At 46.0% G+C, this 21349-nt stretch overlaps 1 protein-coding gene across 5 annotated transcripts in view; it reads left to right on the forward strand.

The window, feature by feature from the left end:
- Positions 1 to 21349, forward strand: part of farp2 (FERM, RhoGEF and pleckstrin domain protein 2) — a 96419-nt gene that overhangs the window by 50137 nt on the left and 24933 nt on the right. For 4 of the 5 annotated variants that reach the window (XR_005051920.1, XR_005051919.1, XM_036978910.1 and 1 more), the window contains exons 14-19: positions 14387 to 14580; positions 14950 to 15039; positions 15250 to 15383; positions 18863 to 18944; positions 19219 to 19456; positions 20420 to 20550. Coding sequence is in view for 3 of the 5 variants with exons in the window: in XM_036978910.1 (XP_036834805.1) it covers positions 14387 to 14580; positions 14950 to 15039; positions 15250 to 15383; positions 18863 to 18944; positions 19219 to 19456; positions 20420 to 20550 (869 nt within the window). In the remaining 2 variants the exon portion in view is untranslated. The remainder of the gene's footprint in view (positions 1 to 14386; positions 14581 to 14949; positions 15040 to 15249; positions 15384 to 18862; positions 18945 to 19218; positions 19457 to 20419; positions 20551 to 21349) is intronic. The other variant, XM_036978912.1, reaches the window with a different exon arrangement.

Here is a 21349-nt window from a genome sequence, read left to right on the forward strand (position 1 = left end):
TTACTAGCCAGCCAGACGCATTTGACCTTTACTAGTCAGCCAGACAAATTTGACCTTTACTAGTCAGCCAGACACATTTGACCTTTACGAGCCAGCCAGACACATTTGACCTTTACTAGTCAGCCAGACACATTTGACCTTTACTAGTCAGCCAGACACATTTGACCTTTACTAGTCAGCCAGACACATTTTACCTTTTTTTAAACAGATCAATTGTAGCACTTACCCAGACATCCTACCTACTAATGACTGTTCTCCCTCTAGCTCTGCTAATGGGTGCTGGCCATGCTTGTGTTATTGAAACCAGATCTTTTTTAAGACTCTTTTTTATGCCTCATAACAGTGGTCTGGCATTACAGCCATCAGCTCACGTTGCATCGCACGGCTCGGTAACAGTAAGAGCACAATACTGAAGTCCTAAGTGGTCGAGTACAGGGATAGAACGAATATAATATTGCTTGCCTATGTGGCTGTACTTAATAATTGGAGAGTTATTTAATGAGATACGGATGCTATCATATCCCCCTAGCATACAGCGATGGCTCTAAAGTTGTTGGTGGTTTTCAATCTGTCGGTACCATTATGGTGACTCTATTTTTTTTTGTCCGCTCTTCCGTACCACTACGCTACACAGTCTTTGACCGTGCGTTGATTTGGCCTTTGTCACAGCTCTGTAGTGTTAGGCACTTTGCATTTAGCCTTTGTGTCACAGCTCTATAGTGTTAGGTACTTTGCATTTAGCCTTTGTTTCACAGCTCTGTAGTGTTAGGCACTTTGCATTTAGCCTTTGTCACAGCTCTGTAGTGTTAGGCACTTTGCATTTAGCCTTTATCTCACAGCTCTGTAGTGTTAGGCACTTTGCATTTAGCCTTTATGTCACAGCTCTGTAGTGTTAGGCACTTTGCATTTAGCCTTTGTCACAGCTCTGTAGTGTTAGGCACTTTGCATTTAGCCTTTATCTCACAGCTCTGTAGTGTTAGGCACTTTGCATTTAGCCTTTATCTCACAGCTCTGTAGTGTTAGGCACTTTGCATTTAGCCATTATGTCACAGCTCTGTAGTGTTAGGCACTTTGCATTTAGCCATTATGTCACAGCTCTGTAGTGTTAGGCACTTTGCATTTAGCCTTTATCTCACAGCTCTGTAGTGTTAGGCACTTTGCATTTAGCCTTTATCTCACAGCTCTGTAGTGTTAGGCACTTTGCATTTAGCCTTTATGTCACAGCTCTGTAGTGTTAGGCACTTTGCATTTAGCCTTTATCTCACAGCTCTGTAGTGTTAGGCACTTTGCATTTAGCCTTTATCTCACAGCTCTGTAGTGTTAGGCACTTTGCATTTAGCCTTTATCTCACAGCTCTGTAGTGTTAGGCACTTTGCATTTAGCCTTTATCTCACAGCTCTGTAGTGTTAGGCACTTTGCATTTAGCTTTTGTCACAGCTCTGTAGTGTTAGGCACTTTGCATTTAGCCTTTATCTCACAGCTCTGTAGTGTTAGGCACTTTGCATTTAGCCTTTATCTCACAGCTCTGTAGTGTTAGGCACTTTGCATTTAGCCTTTATCTCACAGCTCTGTAGTGTTAGGCACTTTGCATTTAGCTTTTGTCACAGCTCTGTAGTGTTAGGCACTTTGCATTTAGCCTTTATGTCACAGCTCTGTAGTGTTAGGCACTTTGCATTTAGCCTTTATGTCACAGCTCTGTAGTGTTAGGCACTTTGCATTTAGCCTTTATCTCACAGCTCTGTAGTGTTAGGCACTTTGCATTTAGCCTTTATCTCACAGCTCTGTAGTGTTAGGCACTTTGCATTTAGCCTTTATCTCACAGCTCTGTAGTGTTAGGCACTTTGCATTTAGCCATTATGTCACAGCTCTGTAGTGTTAGGCACTTTGCATTTAGCCATTATGTCACAGCTCTGTAGTGTTAGGCACTTTGCATTTAGCCTTTATCTCACAGCTCTGTAGTGTTAGGCACTTTGCATTTAGCCTTTATCTCACAGCTCTGTAGTGTTAGGCACTTTGCATTTAGCCTTTATGTCACAGCTCTGTAGTGTTAGGCACTTTGCATTTAGCCTTTATCTCACAGCTCTGTAGTGTTAGGCACTTTGCATTTAGCCTTTATCTCACAGCTCTGTAGTGTTAGGCACTTTGCATTTAGCCTTTATCTCACAGCTCTGTAGTGTTAGGCACTTTGCATTTAGCCTTTATGTCACAGCTCTGTAGTGTTAGGCACTTTGCATTTAGCCTTTATCTCACAGCTCTGTAGTGTTAGGCACTTTGCATTTAGCCTTTATCTCACAGCTCTGTAGTGTTAGGCACTTTGCATTTAGCCTTTATCTCACAGCTCTGTAGTGTTAGGCACTTTGCATTTAGCCTTTATCTCACAGCTCTGTAGTGTTAGGCACTTTGCATTTAGCCTTTATCTCACAGCTCTGTAGTGTTAGGCACTTTGCATTTAGCCTTTATGTCACAGCTCTGTAGTGTTAGGCACTTTGCATTTAGCCTTTATCTCATAGCTCTGTAGTGTTAGGCACTTTGCATTTAGCCTTTATCTCACAGCTCAGTGGTGTTAGGCACTTTGCATTTAGCCTTTGTCACAGCTCTGTAGTGTTAGGCACTTTGCATTTAGCCTTTATGTCATAGCTCTGTAGTGTTAGGCACTTTGCATTTAGCCTTTATCTCACAGCTCAGTGGTGTTAGGCACTTTGCATTTAGCCGTTATGTCACAGCTCTGTAGTGTTAGGCACTTTGCATTTCAAATCCCTTCATCTTTAACTTTTTTTTTTTAAAGGAAAATATTTCTTATGTGTTCAAGACACGTGTTGCTTATTCAGAATAAGACATGAAAATGTATTGCGACGTGAATGTTGGGAGGAGAATATTTCTCCAGATGATTAGTATTGATTGTCTGTCATTCTGAAGGAATATATATTAGTTCACCGTTGTTGAGGTTCGATGCGTGGAAGCAGGGTTAGACTTAATCCAGCTTTGATTTTAAATGTATCATTTTAAATATAATCGATTTTGATTCAGGGGATTCAGACTGTAGCCGTCTCTGTGACTTGAATATGTGTGTTCTTTGTCTAAATTTAACACCCCTGAAAGTAAATTCGATTTTTTTTAATTTTAACAGCACTTTTCATAATTTATAGTGTAGTATTTTACTTAAATTTTTTTTTTTTTAAATAGTAGGCAACAATATGTGATTTGTCACATGCTTTTTGTGAATCAGAGATTAATATTTGTGTCATACCACTCAGATCTCAGGGGTAGTAATGAAATCGATGCTGTTCCTTCATTAGTGTAACACAGTCTCGTAAATCCTTCATTGGCGTAACACAGTCCAGTAGTATGTCAGTGTATTCTCTGTCAGAGGTTATACAGGCCTCTGGGACTGTTATAACATACAGATATATAGCACACTGCTGCTAAAGATAGAAATTCAACATTGTTTGCATCCCAAATGACACCCTAATCCCTACATAGTGCACTACTTTAGACCAGAACCCTATGGCACCCTATTCCCTACATAGTGCACTACTTTAGACCAGAGCCCTATGGCACCCTATTCCCTGTATAGTGCACTACTTTTGACCAGAGCCCTCCTATAAAGGCACTACAATGTGTGTTTTTATAGAGCCTTTATATCATGCTACTACTGTCTTGGAAGATTTTGTTCCATTGAGACATCTGCTGGTCCATAATAACCTGGACTTTCCTGTCCGTTAGTGAGTAACGGAGTAATGCACAGCCTCAGTCTGGGGTTCATGTAAGGTACTGGGTTAACAGAGTATTAGGCTATATCGTTCTGTCGTTCTGCCCCTGAACAAGGCAGTTAACCCACTTCCTAGGCCGTCACATCGCAGAGTTTTTTTCTTATGAAGAAAAGATGTAGACGAATGAAACGAGGACACAAGCACATTGTAGATTTGAGTCGGTGTAGATTTCAGTTTAAAGAATGCAGGGCAGTGTTCTGCTGAGGCAGTGTTAAAGACACACCACAGCCAACAACGTGAATGTACTTTTAACAAACCCAAATATGACGTTTCTCCTTCAGTAATAACAGTAGCTTGTATGCCAATAGATTACGAACTGTTTAGATGTCTTAAATGTACTATAAGCGAAGGTAGAAGCCCTCAGTAAACAGTAAGAAGCATTTATACTTAGTCTGGTTTATATTCCTTCAGTGGAAGTCATGGGGAATCAATGAAGTTCTTAACAGATTGATGATGAGGTTTTACGATGTCACCATATCATTGTGCAGGAAGTGTTTGTTTTTTGTTGTATCTGTTACTTTCATCTGATCGTTTACTGTAAACATGTTGCATGAGATTTTATACACAGTCTATAATGACTTCCTGTAGCTGCGTCTGAGGCACTTCAAGACAATAACACTAACAGCCGCAGGAAACAAGGGACATTTCTCACGTTGGTCCTTAATCTTGTCACTTTTTTTTTATATAACCTGCCATTTTGAGATTCATCTTAGCAGTTAATTTTATTATTATTTTTTCTTCTAACTATAATATCATTTGATGAATGAACGGATATACAGCCGTAGCCATTGGGGTCCAGTCCAGTGACGTATTGTGGTGTTGACATCCAAGCCACAGATATGTGTTGGGTTTCTGCTCGGGTCGGAGTAGGGAACAGTGTGGAGGTGCCATGGTAAATAAAGTCCCGTTGAACCGACGTAGAGTTTTGAGTCCCAAATGGCAACCAATTCCCTACTTAGTGCACAATGGGGCCTTGGTTAAAAAGTAGTGCACTTACATGGGGAATAGGGTGCCTGTTTTTTTTTGGGGGGGGGGGGGGGGTAACCATAGCAACGGAGTCAACGGAGTGTTTCTCTGCTTTGTTATGAGGAGGAAATGACATCATCAATCTAAACTCTCCAAGTCCCATTTTTTTTTAAAAATTTCCTGTCATTTGAAGCCGCTAGCTTTAATCTGCCCCAAAAAGGCCTCTGACTTGGCGTTCTGCAACACCAACTGTTCTGTTTTCAGTACGTTTTTAGAACACAAATCTATTTGGATTTGTCATCTGTAGCACAGTAGAGTCTGCTCACTCTGAAGGTTATTTAAAAAAAAAAAAAAATAAAAAAAAAAAATTGTCATTTAGCAGACGCTCTTATCCAGAGCGACTTGGGGTTTAAGTGCTTTGCTCAAGGGCACATTGACAGATAAAATAATTCACGTCGTCGGCTTGGCGACGCTAAACCAGCTGTGGTCTATGGACTTTTGTCTGTACTGTTTTGACTAATGTTGCTCAATTCCTTAAGCCTTTTTATTGTTTGCCTCATTCACTTAATATGTATTCATATAATGGACCGCGGATGCTTAGAGGTGAATTTTAAGATTGTTTTTAAATATTTTGCTGATTTTTCTACATTAATGTCAAAATGGTGTTTTGGGGGGGGGGGGGGGGGGGGGAGTATATTTGAGTGATTTCTACATGTGTTTATGAATGTAAAAGTGTGTGGGGGGGGTATATTTGAGTGATTTCTACATGATTGTTAAAATGGGGGTGGTGGGTGTATTCTACATGCGTTTATGAATGTGAAAAGGGCGGTGGGGACTGGGTAATTTTTTTTACTTCTTTAAACCACTTGGCGATCAAGAAAACAAACAAATATTTTAGCTGTTGGGTAAAACTGCTACGCTACATCGTTTCTATTCTCTAAAACTCTACAACCCAGCTTCTCATTGTCATTTTGGTCGAATGCCCCACCCCCCCCCCCCCCCCCCCCCGTAAAAGGGTTCATAGAAGTGCGCTTGCGGAGCCTCGCTCTCTACCATCACAAGTGAGTCAAACAGCAGTCCTCTGAGCCTCCTAGAGAGGGTCGGGTCAAAGTTCAAATACCCAGAAAACACACACACAAAAAACAAAAGAATGCACAGATGGAGACCTTTGACCTGCGGTTGTTGACCTCTGTTAGAACATTCTGTCTTTGATTCGTGGCCTGCAGATTCCCCCACACCCCCCACACCTCTCTTGAATCAAGTGCACGGTGTACTAAGAGACAATTTATTCACCTAGCTTTTGATCTACTGTAGCTTGCAACTTACAATGGCATCAAATAATGCGACTTGCATTTCTTAATCAACATGTATGGTTACTGATTCTAAACTAAAGTGTACTCTTACGGTTTTGTATGTTTCTCCTCTTAAGAATAAAGGAATCACTTTTTGGGTATCTTTTTTTTTTTATTACATTTTTTTTAAATGTCAGACTTAAAATGTATTTTCAACATTTTGTTGATTTTACTTTCCATCAAGGAAGCAGAGAATCATGTGCAGAAGAGGTTTTGGTGATCAATTCTGTGGCTTTGGAATTTAAATAGTCCTCTACTGAACTTGACAGCCATCAGCTGGATTATTCATTTTCTTTTCATGTTAGTGGATATTGTTATATTGCTTAAACGGATGGTCCCGACAACAAAGTGTTGATTCAATACTGTTTAAACTGATGGATTTTTAGCTACAGCTAAAACCTGCCTATTCATCCCACTAAGACTGACTCTTCACCTTGTCCAGGAGTGGAGGTGGAATGCTAGAAGTGGCGTCTGCACGCGAGAGGCTTTAGAGAGATGAATTTGGACGGACCAGTTCACCTTGTCCTCGCTCCACCTAACCCTACCTCAAACCCTCTAACACTCAAGCAGCTACCCTGAACCCTCTAATGTTGCAGTGTTTAGTTAGACACCAGCGCTGTGGACCTCACACTCGGGGGGGGGGCGGCGAACGGCTAGTGTTTTTACCTGGTCTGGTACACCTTAGAGAAGTATACCACAATCTCAATAGGACAAAAATACATTAACAGTATCTGGTTTTGGGGAGACATTTTGATCATTTAATTCTATATCCTTTTGGAAATTGCTACCATTTTTAATGTTACATGTCACCATCATTCCTATGGTTTTGTGAAACCACGGTGCCTGGCCAGAGCATGTCGTTTAGGATTAGGGCTTCATCTGGGGCTTAAAATGCAGGAGCTGTCTGCTTTGTTTAGAATTAGAGAATACAAACACATGTTCCTTATTTTAATCTAGGCCGTGTTCCAAGTGGCCCCCTATTCCCTATATAGTGCACTACTGTTTAACCAGAGCCCTAGGGCTGCTCCTCAAATACTACATTCCACAGCCTGTGCACATGCTCCCTGTTTAGACAGGCGCTCAGCCAAGTCATTCCACACAGCAAACCCCAACTTCCCCCTTCCTGTGACTGGACTGTCCGTCTCCACTCCCCCCCTTCCTGTGACTGGACTGTCCGTCTCCACTCCCCCCCCTTCCTGTGACAGGACTGTCCGTCTCCACTCCCCCCCCTTCCTGTGACAGGACTGTCCGTCTCCACTCTCCCCCTTCCTGTGACAGGACTGTCCGTCTCCACTCCCCCCCTTCCTGTGACAGGACTGTCCGTCTCCACTCCCCCCCCCTTCCTGTGACAGGACTGTCCGTCTCCACTCCCCCCCTTCCTGTGACAGGACTGTCCGTCTCCACTCCCCCCCTTCCTGTGACAGGACTGTCCGTCTCCACTCCCCCCCTTCCTGTGACAGGACTGTCCGTCTCCACTCCCCCCCCTTCCTGTGACAGGACTGTCCGTCTCCACTCTCCCCCCCCCCCCCCCCTTCCTGTGACAGGACTGTCCGTCTCCACTCCCCCCCCTTCCTGTGACAGGACTGTCCGTCTCCACTCCCCCCCCTTCCTGTGACAGGACTGTCCGTCTCCACTCCCCCCCTTCCTGTGACAGGACTGTCCGTCTCCACTCTCTCCCCCCCTTCCTGTGACAGGACTGTCCGTCTCCACTCCCCCCCCTTCCTGTGACAGGACTGTCCGTCTCCACTCCCCCCCTTCCTGTGACAGGACTGTCCGTCTCCACTCCCCCCCTTCCTGTGACAGGACTGTCCGTCTCCACTCCCCCCCTTCCTGTGACAGGACTGTCCGTCTCCACTCCCCCCCTTCCTGTGACAGGACTGTCCGTCTCCACTCCCCCCCTTCCTGTGACAGGACTGTCCGTCTCCACTCCCCCCCTTCCTGTGACAGGACTGTCCGTCTCCACTCCCCCCCTTCCTGTGACAGGACTGTCCGTCTCCACTCCCCCCCTTCCTGTGACAGGACTGTCCGTCTCCACTCCCCCCCCCCCCCCTTCCTGTGACAGGACTGTCCGTCTCCACTCCCCCCCTTCCTGTGACAGGACTGTCCGTCTCCACTCCCCCCCCCTTCCTGTGACAGGACTGTCCGTCTCCACTCCCCCCCCTTCCTGTGACAGGACTGTCCGTCTCCACTCTCTCCCCCCCCTTCCTGTGACAGGACTGTCCGTCTCCACTCCCCGCCTTCCTGTGACAGGACTGTCCGTCTCCACTCCCCCCCTTCCTGTGACAGGACTGTCCGTCTCCACTCCCCCCCCTTCCTGTGACAGGACTGTCCGTCTCCACTCTCTCCCCCCCCTTCCTGTGACAGGACTGTCCGTCTCCACTCTCTCCCCCCCCTTCCTGTGGCAGGACTGTCCGTCTCCACTCTCTCCCCCCCCTTCCTGTGACAGGACTGTCCGTCTCCACTCCCCGCCTTCCTGTGACAGGACTGTCCGTCTCCACTCCCCCCCTTCCTGTGACAGGACTGTCCGTCTCCACTCCCCCCCCTTCCTGTGACAGGACTGTCCGTCTCCACTCCCCCCCCTTCCTGTGACAGGACTGTCCGTCTCCACTCCCCCCCCTTCCTGTGACAGGACTGTCCGTCTCCACTCCCCCCCCCTTCCTGTGACAGGACTGTCCGTCTCCACTCCCCCCCCTTCCTGTGACAGGACTGTCCGTCTCCACTCCCCCCCCTTCCTGTGACAGGACTGTCCGTCTCCACTCCCCCCCCCTTCCTGTGACAGGACTGTCCGTCTCCACTCCCCCCCCTTCCTGTGACAGGACTGTCCGTCTCCACTCCCCCCCCCCCTTCCTGTGACAGGACTGTCCGTCTCCACTCCCCCCCCCTTCCTGTGACAGGACTGTCCGTCTCCACTCCCCCCCTTCCTGTGACAGGACTGTCCGTCTCCACTCCCCCCCTTCCTGTGACAGGACTGTCCGTCTCCACTCCCCCCCTTCCTGTGACAGGACTGTCCGTCTCCACTCCCCCCCCTTCCTGTGACAGGACTGTCCGTCTCCACTCCCCCCCCCCCCCCCCTTCCTGTGACAGGACTGTCCGTCTCCACTCCCCCCCTTCCTGTGACAGGACTGTCCGTCTCCACTCCCCCCCTTCCTGTGACAGGACTGTCCGTCTCCACTCCCCCCCCCTTCCTGTGACAGGACTGTCCGTCTCCACTCCCCCCCCTTCCTGTGACAGGACTGTCCGTCTCCACTCTCTCCCCCCCCTTCCTGTGACAGGACTGTCCGTCTCCACTCCCCGCCTTCCTGTGACAGGACTGTCCGTCTCCACTCCCCCCCTTCCTGTGACAGGACTGTCCGTCTCCACTCCCCCCCCTTCCTGTGACAGGACTGTCCGTCTCCACTCTCTCCCCCCCCTTCCTGTGACAGGACTGTCCGTCTCCACTCTCTCCCCCCCCTTCCTGTGGCAGGACTGTCCGTCTCCACTCTCTCCCCCCCCTTCCTGTGACAGGACTGTCCGTCTCCACTCCCCGCCTTCCTGTGACAGGACTGTCCGTCTCCACTCCCCCCCTTCCTGTGACAGGACTGTCCGTCTCCACTCCCCCCCCTTCCTGTGACAGGACTGTCCGTCTCCACTCCCCCCCCTTCCTGTGACAGGACTGTCCGTCTCCACTCCCCCCCCTTCCTGTGACAGGACTGTCCGTCTCCACTCCCCCCCCCTTCCTGTGACAGGACTGTCCGTCTCCACTCCCCCCCCTTCCTGTGACAGGACTGTCCGTCTCCACTCCCCCCCTTCCTGTGACAGGATTGTCCGTCTCCACTCCCCCCCTTCCTGTGACAGGACTGTCCGTCTCCACTCCCCCCCTTCCTGTGACAGGACTGTCCGTCTCCACTCCCCCCCTTCCTGTGACAGGACTGTCCGTCTCCACTCCCCCCCTTCCTGTCACAGGACTGTCCGTCTCCACTCCCCCCCTTCCTGTCACAGGACTGTCCGTCTCCACTCCCCCCCCCCTTCCTGTGACAGGACTGTCTGTCTCCACTCTCCCCTTCCAGGACTGTCCGTCTCCACTCTCCCCTTCCAGGACTGTCCGTCTCCACTCTCCCCACACACACACACTCCTCTCCATCTGTAGAGACTTTAGACCAGGGATCATCAACTAGATTCAGCTGCGGGCTGATTTTATATATTTTTCTTGAGTGGATGGTCAGGGGCTGGAACATAATTACAAATAAGTGGTAGACTGAAGTTGACGTCAAGAAGTCCAAATGAGATATGTCTGACCACAACAGTCATTTCAAACCTCGTTTCCGTTAGTATACGATCACGTCTTTCTGTGTGTGGGAATATTTAAATACAGATTTCCAAAATGAAAATCACTTGTATCTGATTTCCTGGTGTTGTACAGTCTGTTATGTCCCGTTCTGTGTAGAGGGACTGCAGGTTGTGCTATCTATCTTATCTCCTCAGTCGCCGCCCGTCCTGTGTTGTCTCCCGTGGGGCTGTAAAACAGTTAAACTATAAACCACCGCCTGTCTGCCAGGCCGCCGCCGGGCTGTTCCGAGCCGTGACTCAGGGAACTGTTTCCAGGTCGGAGAGGAATCTTTTTTTTTTTTTTTTCTCTTCCTGGTGTGTCGTTCTGTTTCTCTTCTGTGAGAAATGGGAGAACAGCTCTGACTTCCTGTCAGGAAGAGTTCAACCAAAACGTCTAGCTGGTGTGGAGTTTGATTCTCTCCACTTCCTCCAATAGGGAATCATCACACCGCAGACTCCTCCCAATAGGGAATCTTCACACCGCAGACTCCTCCCAATAGGGAATCTTCACACCGCAGACTCCTCCAATAGGGAATCTTCACACCGCAGACTCCTCCCAAAAGGGAATCTTCACACCGCAGACTCCTCCCAATAGGGAATCTTCACACCGCAGACTCCTCCCAATAGGGAATCTTCACACCGCAGACTCCTCCCAATAGGGAATCTTCACACCGCAGACTCCTCCCAATAGGGAATCTTCACACCGCAGACTATGGGGATTAGGGTGCCATTTGGGAAGCAGCTTCAGTTCTCGAATGTAATTCGCTTCAAATAAGAGCTGGTGATAAATCATTCTAGTGGACTGCAGCTCTGAAAACAATGGCTGGAGAGAGAATGTGGGAGCCATTATCTTTCTCTATTCATGTTAAAGTGTGTGTGTGTGTGTGTGTGTGTGTGTGTGAGTGAGAGAGAGTGAGCGAGTGAGAGAGAGTGAGCGAGTGAGAGAGTGAGCGAGTGAGAGAGAGTGAGCGTGTGAGAGAGAGTGAGCGTGTGAGAGAGAGTGAGCGTGTGAGAGAGAGTGAGCGTGTGAGAGAGAGTGAGCGTGTGAGAGAGAGTGAGCGTGTGAGAGAGAGTGAGCGTGTGAGAGAGAGTGAGCGTGTGAGAGAGAGTGAGCGTGTGAGAGAGTGAGCGTGTGAGAGAGAGTGAGCGTGTGAGAGAGAGTGAGCGTGTGAGAGAGAGTGAGCGTGTGAGAGAGTGAGCGTGTGAGAGAGAGTGAGCGTGTGAGAGAGAGTGAGCGTGTGAGAGAGAGTGAGCGTGTGAGAGAGAGTGAGCGTGTGAGAGAGTGAGCGTGTGAGAGAGAGTGAGCGTGTGAGAGAGAGTGAGCGTGTGAGAGAGAGTGAGCGTGTGAGAGAGTGAGCGTGTGTGAGAGAGTGAGCGTGTGTGAGAGAGTGAGCGTGTGTGAGAGAGTGAGCGTGTGTGAGAGAGTGAGCGTGTGTGAGAGAGTGAGCGTGTGTGAGAGAGTGAGCGTGTGAGAGAGAGTGAGCGTGTGAGAGAGAGTGAGCGTGTGAGAGAGTGAGCGTGTGAGAGAGTGAGCGTGTGAGAGAGTGAGCGTGTGAGAGAGTGAGCGTGTGAGAGAGTGAGCGTGTGTGAGAGTGAGCGTGTGTGAGAGAGTGAGCGTGTGAGAGAGAGTGAGCGTGTGAGAGAGAGTGAGCGTGTGAGAGAGAGTGAGCGTGTGAGAGAGAGTGAGCGTGTGAGAGAGAGTGAGCGTGTGAGAGAGAGTGAGCGTGTGAGAGAGAGTGAGCGTGTGAGAGAGAGTGAGCGTGTGAGAGAGAGTGAGCGTGTGAGAGAGAGTGAGCGTGTGAGAGAGAGTGAGCGTGAGAGAGTGAGCGTGTGAGAGAGAGAGTGAGCGTGTGAGAGAGAGTGTGAGAGAGTGAGTGTGAGAGAGTGAGTGTGAGAGAGAGTGAGCGTGAGAGAGAGTGAGCGTGAGAGAGAGTGAGCGTGAGAGAGAGAGTGAGCGTGTGAGAGAGAGAGAGTGAGCGTGTGAGAGAGAGAGAGTGAGCGTGTGAGAGAGAGAGTGAGCGTGTGAGAGAGAGAGTGAGCGTGTGAGAGAGAGAGTGAGCGTGAGAGAGAGAGTGAGCGTGAGAGAGAGAGTGAGCGTGAGAGAGAGAGTGAGCGTGTGAGAGTGAGCGTGTGAGAGTGAGCGTGTGAGAGAGTGAGAGAGAGTGAGCGTGTGTGAGAGAGAGAGAGAGTGAGCGTGTGAGAGAGTGAGCGTGTGAGAGTCATATAGTTAACAGCCTGTTTCTTTATGGTTCTGTCAAATGGGATAATACAGTTTGGATGAGCAATAATACCTTTTATTAGCATATTTAATCTTTTAAAAAAATAATGTTTTATTCAAGTAGGTCCAAATGTATTCTCGACTCTGTACCTATTTCCTGAATGAAGTGGCCTTTCCCCTCTTCTGTGATTTCCTGTTGTTGCCTGGAAATTCCTCCCACCTTTTTCCAAAGCAGAGACTTGTACAGTATAGAGCAGATCCCTCCTGCTCCCCTAAGCACCTCTCTCCCTGCTGCCTCCTGTGGGATTCATTTAGAAATATACAAGATTATTTTCATGTCATGTTAAGGTAGGGTGTGTTGTTTTCACTCATGCTGTGTGTGTGTGTAGATACTTTTTTTTGGGGGGGGGGGGGATAACAGAGGAGAGACGATGTGGTACTCTGTGTTGTCTGTCTCATTCGTGGGTTTCATATATTTACTACATAATCAAAAGTATGTGGACACCTGCTCGTCGAACATCTCCTTCTAAAATCAGGGGCATTAATATGGTGTTGGTCCCCCCCCTTTGCTGCTATAACAGCCTCCACTCCTCTGGGAAGGCTTTCCACTAGATGTTGGAACATTGCTGCTATAACAGCCTCCACTCCTCTGGGAAGACTTTCCACTAGATGTTGGAACATTGCTGCTATAACAGCCTCCACTCTTCTGGGAAGGCTTTCCACTAGATGTTGGAACATTGCTGTGGGGACTTACTTCCATTCAGCCACGAGCATTAGTGAGGTCGGACACTGATGTTGGACGATTAGGCCTGGCTTGCAGTCGGCGTTCCAATTTATTCCTTAGGTCTTCGATGGGGTTGAGGTCAGGGCTCTGTGCAGGCCAGTCAAGTCCTTCCACACCGATCTCGACAAACCATTTCTGTATGGACCTTGCTTTGTGTACGGGAGCATTGTCATGCTGAAACAGGAAAGGACCTTCAAGATCTCCCTTCACTGGAACTAAGGGGCCTAGCCCGAACCATGAAAAACAGCCCCAGACCATTATTCCTCCTCCACCAAACTTTACAGTTGGCACTATGTATTGGGCCAGTTAGTGTTGTCCTGGCATCCGCCAAACGCAGATTCATCCGTCGGACTGCCAGAAAGTGAAGTGTGATTCATCGCTCACGAGAACGCGTTTCCACTGCTCCAGAGTCCAATGGCGGCGAGCTTTACAGAGACTCTTGACATTACCCATGGTGATCTTAGGCTTGTGTGCGGCTGCTCGGTCATGGGAACCCATTTCATGAAGCTCCTGACGAACAGTTCTTGTGCTGCCGTTGCTTCCAGAGGTAGTTTGGAACTCGGTAGTGGAGGGTTGCAACCGAGGACAGATGATTTTCACGCGCTACGCCCTTCAGCTCTTGGCGGTCCCGTTCTGTGGCCTACCACGGCTGAGTCGTTGTTGCTCCTAGACTTTTTTTTCACTTCACAATAACAGTGGCATTGTATGTTGAAAGTCACTGAGCTGTTCAGTAAGGCCATTCTGCTGCCAATGTTTTTATCTGGAGATTGCATGGTTGTGTGTTCGATTCTTACCTGTCAGCAACGGGTGTGGCTGAAATAGCTGAATCCACTGATTTGAAGGGGTGTCCACATACTTCTGTGTGTGTGTGTGTGTATATAGTGTGCAGCAGAGATGGAATATGAATTCAATCATTTAGAATTTGTATAGACACGTTTTGAAATGTCATTCATAGTTTGACTTGTTTTCGTTGCTCTTTCCCGTCTCCCAGGGTCCTCTATGGACAGCCCCCAGCTCTCCCCGTTCAACTCCAAGAGCTCTCCCCTCTGCCTGTCCCCTTCCTTCCAGATGTCTACGCTGAGTCTCCCTGGGGCAGGCCAGGCTCCCTCGCCCCTACAGAGCCCCATCCTGAGTGAGGTGGGCACCAACAGGCTAGAGGAGGAGGAGGAGGAGGGCAGGAGGAAGGTACACTGCCTGCCTCTATGGATCTGTCAGATGATTAATTAATCAACCTGTCATTCAATCACATTTTGTTTTAGGTGGATTTTTTTAATGTATTTTTTTTATATGGTGATTGGGTGTGAAGTTTTGTTAAATCATAATTGTAAGAGATAACAAACTGTCCTTTCCTCTTAAAATAAATAGATTTTAAATCGTTTCTAGAGGCCTGTGCTTTGCAATTTGCGCACAGTAATGTTGCATGAGAATTTTATCAGGGCCAAATTCACTTTATTTTAATCTTTATGAGCTATATTTTCCATAAAGCTGTTTTGATTATTGGCTGAATACTGTGCGTATCCAGTGTTGACATGACCTGATGGTCTCATTCCTCAGCGATATCCCACCGACAAGGCCTACTTCATTGCCAAAGAGATTCTAACCACAGAGAGGACCTACCTGAAAGACCTAGAGGTCATCACAGTGGTGAGCGATACACGCAGTGTGTGTGTGTGTTTCATCTGTGGCTGTGTACAGTATTATGTTGTTGTTTTTTACTGTGGTAGCCTGGTCCCAGATTAGTTTGTGCAGTCTCTCTCCATAAGAATATGCTGCACAACCCAAACAGATCTGGAACAAGGCTTGTGTTTTTAATGCTAAAAATCTGTCTTTTTTCTCTTTCACTTCCCCCGTCAGTGGTTCCGCAGCGCGGTGATCAAAGAGAACGCCATGCCAGAGGGGCTGATGACCCTGCTGTTCTCCAACATCGACCCCATTTACGAGTTCCACCGGGGGTTCCTCAAGGAGGTCGACCAGAGACTAGCTTTATGGTCAGTGCTGCTCTCCTCACATGTACCTGCATATGTAAAACATTGGACGAATCTACATATGTAAAACATTAGACTAATCTACATATGTAAAACATTAGACTAATCTACATATGTAAAACATTAGACTAATCTACATATATAAAACATTAGACTAATCTACATATATAAAACAGACTAATGCTGTGGTAATCTACATATATAAAACAGACTAATGCTGTGGTAATCTACATATGTAAAACAGACTAATCTACATATATAAAACAGACTAATGCTGTGGTAATCTACATATATAAAACAGACTAATGCTGTGGTAATCTACATATATAAAACAGACTAATCTACATATATAAAACAGACTAATGCTGTGGTAATCTACATATGTAAAACAGACTAATGCTGTGGTAATCTACATATATAAAACAGACTAATGCTGTGGTAATCTATATATGTAAAACAGACTAATGCTGTGGTAATCTACATATATAAAACAGACTAATCTACATATATAAAACAGACTAATGCTGTGGTAATCTACATATGTAAAACAGACTAATCTACATATATAAAACAGACTAATGCTGTGGTAATCTACATATGTAAAACAGACTAATCTACATATATAAAACAGACTAATGCTGTGGTAATCTACATATATAAAACAGACTAATCTACATATATAAAACAGACTAATGCTGTGGTAATCTACATATGTAAAACAGACTAATGCTGTGGTAATCTATATATGTAAAACAGACTAATGCTGTGGTAATCTACATATATAAAACAGACTAATCTACATATATAAAACAGACTAATGCTGTGGTAATCTATATATGTAAAACAGACTAATGCTGTGGTAATCTATATATGTAAAACAGACTAATGCTGTGGTAATCTACATATATATAAAACAGACTAATGCTGTGGTAATCTGCATATATAAAACAGACTAATGCTGTGGTAATCTACATATATAAAACAGACTAATCTACATATATAAAACAGACTAATGCTGTGGTAATCTACATATGTAAAACAGACTAATGCTGTGGTAATCTACATATATAAAACAGACTAATCTACATATGTAAAACAGACTAATGCTGTGGTAATCTGCATATAATAAACAGACTAATGCTGTGGTAATCTACATATATAAAACAGACTAATCTACATATATAAAACAGACTAATGCTGTGGTAATCTGCATATATAAAACAGACTAATGCTGTGGTAATCTACATATATAAAACAGACTAATCTACATATATAAAACAGACTAATGCTGTGGTAATCTACATATGTAAAACAGACTAATGCTGTGGTAATCTACATATATAAACAGACTAATCTACATATGTAAAACAGACTAATGCTGTGGTAATCTGCATATATAACCAGACTAATGCTGTGGTAATCTACATATATAAAACAGACTAATCTACATATGTAAAACAGACTAATGCTGTGGTAATCTGCATATATAAACAGACTAATGCTGTGGTAATCTACATATATAAAACAGACTAATCTACATATATAAAACAGACTAATGCTGTGGTAATCTGCATATATAAAACAGACTAATGCTGTGGTAATCTACATATATAAAACAGACTAATCTACATATATAAAACAGACTAATGCTGTGGTAATCTACATATGTAAAACAGACTAATGCTGTGGTAATCTACATATATAAACAGACTAATCTACATATGTAAAACAGACTAATGCTGTGGTAATCTGCATATATAAACAGACTAATGCTGTGGTAATCTACATATATAAAACAGACTAATCTACATATGTAAAACAGACTAATGCTGTGGTAATCTGCATATATAAACAGACTAATGCTGTGGTAATCTACATATATAAAACAGACTAATGCTGTGGTAATCTATATATGTAAAACAGACTAATGCTGTGGTAATCTACATATATAAAACAGACTAATGCTGTGGTAATCTACATATATAAAACAGACTAATGCTGTGGTAATCTATATATGTAAAACAGACTAATGCTGTGGTAATCTACATATGTAAAACAGACTAATGCTGTGGTAATCTACATATATAAAACAGACTAATCTACATATAAAACAGACTAATGCTGTGGTAATCTACATATATAAAACAGACTAATGCTGTGGTAATCTACATATGTAAAACAGACTAATCTACATATGTAAAACAGACTAATGCTGTGGTAATCTACATATGTAAAACAGACTAATGCTGTGGTAATCTACATATATAAAACAGACTAATGCTGTGGTAATCTATATATGTAAAACAGACTAATGCTGTGGTAATCTACATATGTAAAACAGACTAATGCTGTGGTAATCTACATATATAAAACAGACTAATGCTGTGGTAATCTACATATATAAAACAGACTAATGCTGTGGTAATCTACATATATAAAACAGACTAATGCTGTGGTAATCTACATATATAAAACAGACTAATGCTGTGGTAATCTACATATGTAAAACAGACTAATGCTGTGGTAATCTACATATGTAAAACAGACTAATGCTGTGGTAATCTACATATATAAAACAGACTAATGCTGTGGTAATCTATATATGTAAAACAGACTAATGCTGTGGTAATCTACATATGTAAAACAGACTAATGCTGTGGTAATCTACATATATAAAACAGACTAATCTACATATATAAAACAGACTAATGCTGTGGTAATCTACATATATAAAACAGACTAATCTACATATGTAAAACAGACTAATGCTGTGGTAATCTGCATATATAAACATTAGACTAATGCTGTGGTAATCTACATATATAAAACAGACTAATGCTGTGGTAATCTACATATATAAAACAGACTAATCTACATATATAAAACAGACTAATGCTGTGGTAATCTACATATGTAAAACATACTAATCTACATATATAAAACAGACTAATGCTGTGGTAATCTACATATGTAAAACAGACTAATGCTGTGGTAATCTACATATATAAAACAGACTAATCTACATATATAAAACAGACTAATGCTGTGGTAATCTACATATATAAAACAGACTAGTCTACATATGTAAAACAGACTAATGCTGTGGTAATCTGCATATATAAACATTAGACTAATGCTGTGGTAATCTACATATATAAAACAGACTAATGCTGTGGTAATCTACATATATAAAACAGACTAATCTACATATATAAAACAGACTAATGCTGTGGTAATCTACATATGTAAAACATACTAATCTACATATGTAAAACATACTAATGCTGTGGTAATCTGCATATATAAACATTAGACTAATGCTGTTATACTAAGCCTTCTGAGAAAGGGAAGAGTACGGCAACACTGAAAGATGGAACGCAGCAATTATATTTATTTAAAAAAATAACTTGATATTTTTTTACTGTCAAAGCTAAGGTATGTAGTCAAAAGTATTTATTTTTGGGGGGTTTGTTTGTGACCAGGGAGGGGCGCTCTAACGCTCATGTGAAGGGAGACTACCAGAGGATTGGAGACGTCATGCTGAGGAACATGTGTGCTCTCAAGGTGAGACTGGACTCCTGTCACCACCTGGTTGTTCAGACGGGTTACTGTTACACACTATAGTCAGATGGGAGACTGCAGCTGTACGAAACAGGGATGGAAAGTGATGGGATAAACCATCTTAACTCCCATTGTCATGTGTAAGCTTAGTACTGCATCTGTTTACATTATGTTGGGAAGTGATTTTAAACACGGTGTCCACACTACTCAGACCATTACCGTGTTTTTATAAAGGGATCCCTGCTTTGAGCTTGTTGTTTCATGCTTCTCTCCTCAGGAGTTCACCAACTACCTGCAGAAACATGACGAGGTGCTCACCGAGCTGGAGAAGGCCACCAAGCGCCTGAAGAAGCTGGAGACGGTGTATAAGGAGTTTGAGCTTCAGAAGGTGTGTTACCTGCCTCTCAACACGTTCCTGCTGAAGCCCATCCAGCGCCTCATGCACTACAAACTGATCCTAGAGAGACTGTGTAAACACTACAGCCCAGACCACCCCGACCACAACAACTGCAGAGGTGAGAATGCTTCGTGGTTGATGGGTGGGTGGTCCGTCAGGGGACCGTAGAGCTGTCACATTGAGAATGCTACGGGGTTGATGGGTGGGAGGTCCGTCGGGGGACCGTAGAGCTGTCACATTGAGAATGCTACGGGGTTGATGGGTGGGAGGTCCGTCGGGGGACCGTAGAGCTGTCACATTGAGAATGCTACGGGGCTGATGGGTGGGAGGTCCGTCGGGGGACCGTAGAGCTGTCACATTGAGAATGCTACGTGGCTGTTAGGTGGGAGGTCCGTCAGGGGACCGTAGAGCTGCTACATTGAGAATGCTACGGGGCTGATGGGTGGGAGGTCCGTCAGGGGACCGTAGAGCTGTCACATTGAGAATGCTACGGGGCTGTTAGGTGGGAGGTCCGTCAGGGGACCGTAGAGCTGTCACATTGAGAATACTACGGGGCTGATGGGTGGGAGGTCCGTCAGGGGACCGTAGAGCTGCTACTTTGAGAATGCTACTTGGGCTGATGGGTGGGTGGTCCGTCAGGGGACCGTAGAGCTGTCACATTGAGAATGCTACGGGGCTGATGGGTGGGAGGTCCGTCAGGGGACCGTAGAGCTGTCACATTGAGAATGCTACGTGGCTGATGGGTGGGTGGTCCGTAGAGCTGTCACATTGACAGTCAGAGCATAGTAATAGAATCCAGAGAATGGGCGTGCCCTTCAGTTAATGAGGGCATAATTGCCAGGGGTTAGAGGTGCCAATCCTTTTCATTTGGATTATAGTCAGATACCTAGCCCTCCTGCTCATTTCTCCTTAAGAGACCGGGGTCATGTTCAGCAGGGAGAAAATGTTCTGAATGGGTTGGTAATCCTGGGCCGAGCTAAGCAACCGCCATCTTGTCATATTCCCTGATGTTTGGTATCCCTCCTGTGTGGATCCTCAACCCTCCTGTATGTACCCTTATCCCTTTGTCCCTCGTGTACAGAGGCCCTGAAGGAGGTGGCAGAGATGACCAATCAGCTCCAGAGTAGTTTGATCCGTCTGGAGAACTTCCAGAAGCTGTCCGAGCTCCAGAGAGACCTCATCGGCATCGAGAACCTCACTGCGCCTGGCAGGGTGAGTCTAGTACCTCGTAGAACCTCACTGTGCCCGGCGGGGTGAGTCTAGTACCTCGTAGAACCTCACTGTGCCCGGCGGGGTGAGTCTAGTACCTCGTAGACCCTCACTGCGCCCGGCAGGGTGAGTCTAGTACCTCGTAGAACCTCACTGTGCCCGGCGGGGTGAGTCTAGTACCTCGTAGAACCTCACTGTGCCCGGCGGGGTGAGTCTGGTACCTCGTAGACCCTCACTGTGCCCGGCGGGGTGAGTCTAGTACCTCGTAGACCCTCACTGCGCCCGGCGGGGTGAGTCTGGTACCTCGTAGACCCTCACTGCGCCCGGCGGGGTGAGTCTGGTACCTCGTAGACCCACACTGCGCCCGGCGGGGTGAGTCTAGTACCTCGTAGACCCTCACTGCGCCCGGCGGGGTGAGTCTAGTACCTCGTAGACCCTCACTGCGCCCGGCGGGGTGAGTCTGGTACCTCGTAGACCCTCACTGCGCCCGGCGGGGTGAGTCTTGTACCTCGTAGACCCTCACTGCGCCCGGCGGGGTGAGTCTGGTACCTCGTAGACCCTCACTGCGCCCGGCGGGGTGAGTCTGGTACCTCGTAGACCCTCACTGCGCCCGGCGGGGTGAGTCTGGTACCTCGTAGAACCTCACTGCGCCCGGCGGGGTGAGTCTGGTACCTCGTAGAGGGAGACGGCACCAGTACTGTAGTACTCGAGTCCAGGAGATAGACCTGAACAAACGCTGGAGACTTGAACACTTAGTGACTTGACTACATCACTGCACAAAATGCTCAACTAAGTTCTGTAG

This window comes from Oncorhynchus mykiss, chromosome 5 (genome assembly GCF_013265735.2).
Source record: "Oncorhynchus mykiss isolate Arlee chromosome 5, USDA_OmykA_1.1, whole genome shotgun sequence".
Lineage (NCBI taxonomy): Eukaryota > Metazoa > Chordata > Actinopteri > Salmoniformes > Salmonidae > Oncorhynchus > Oncorhynchus mykiss.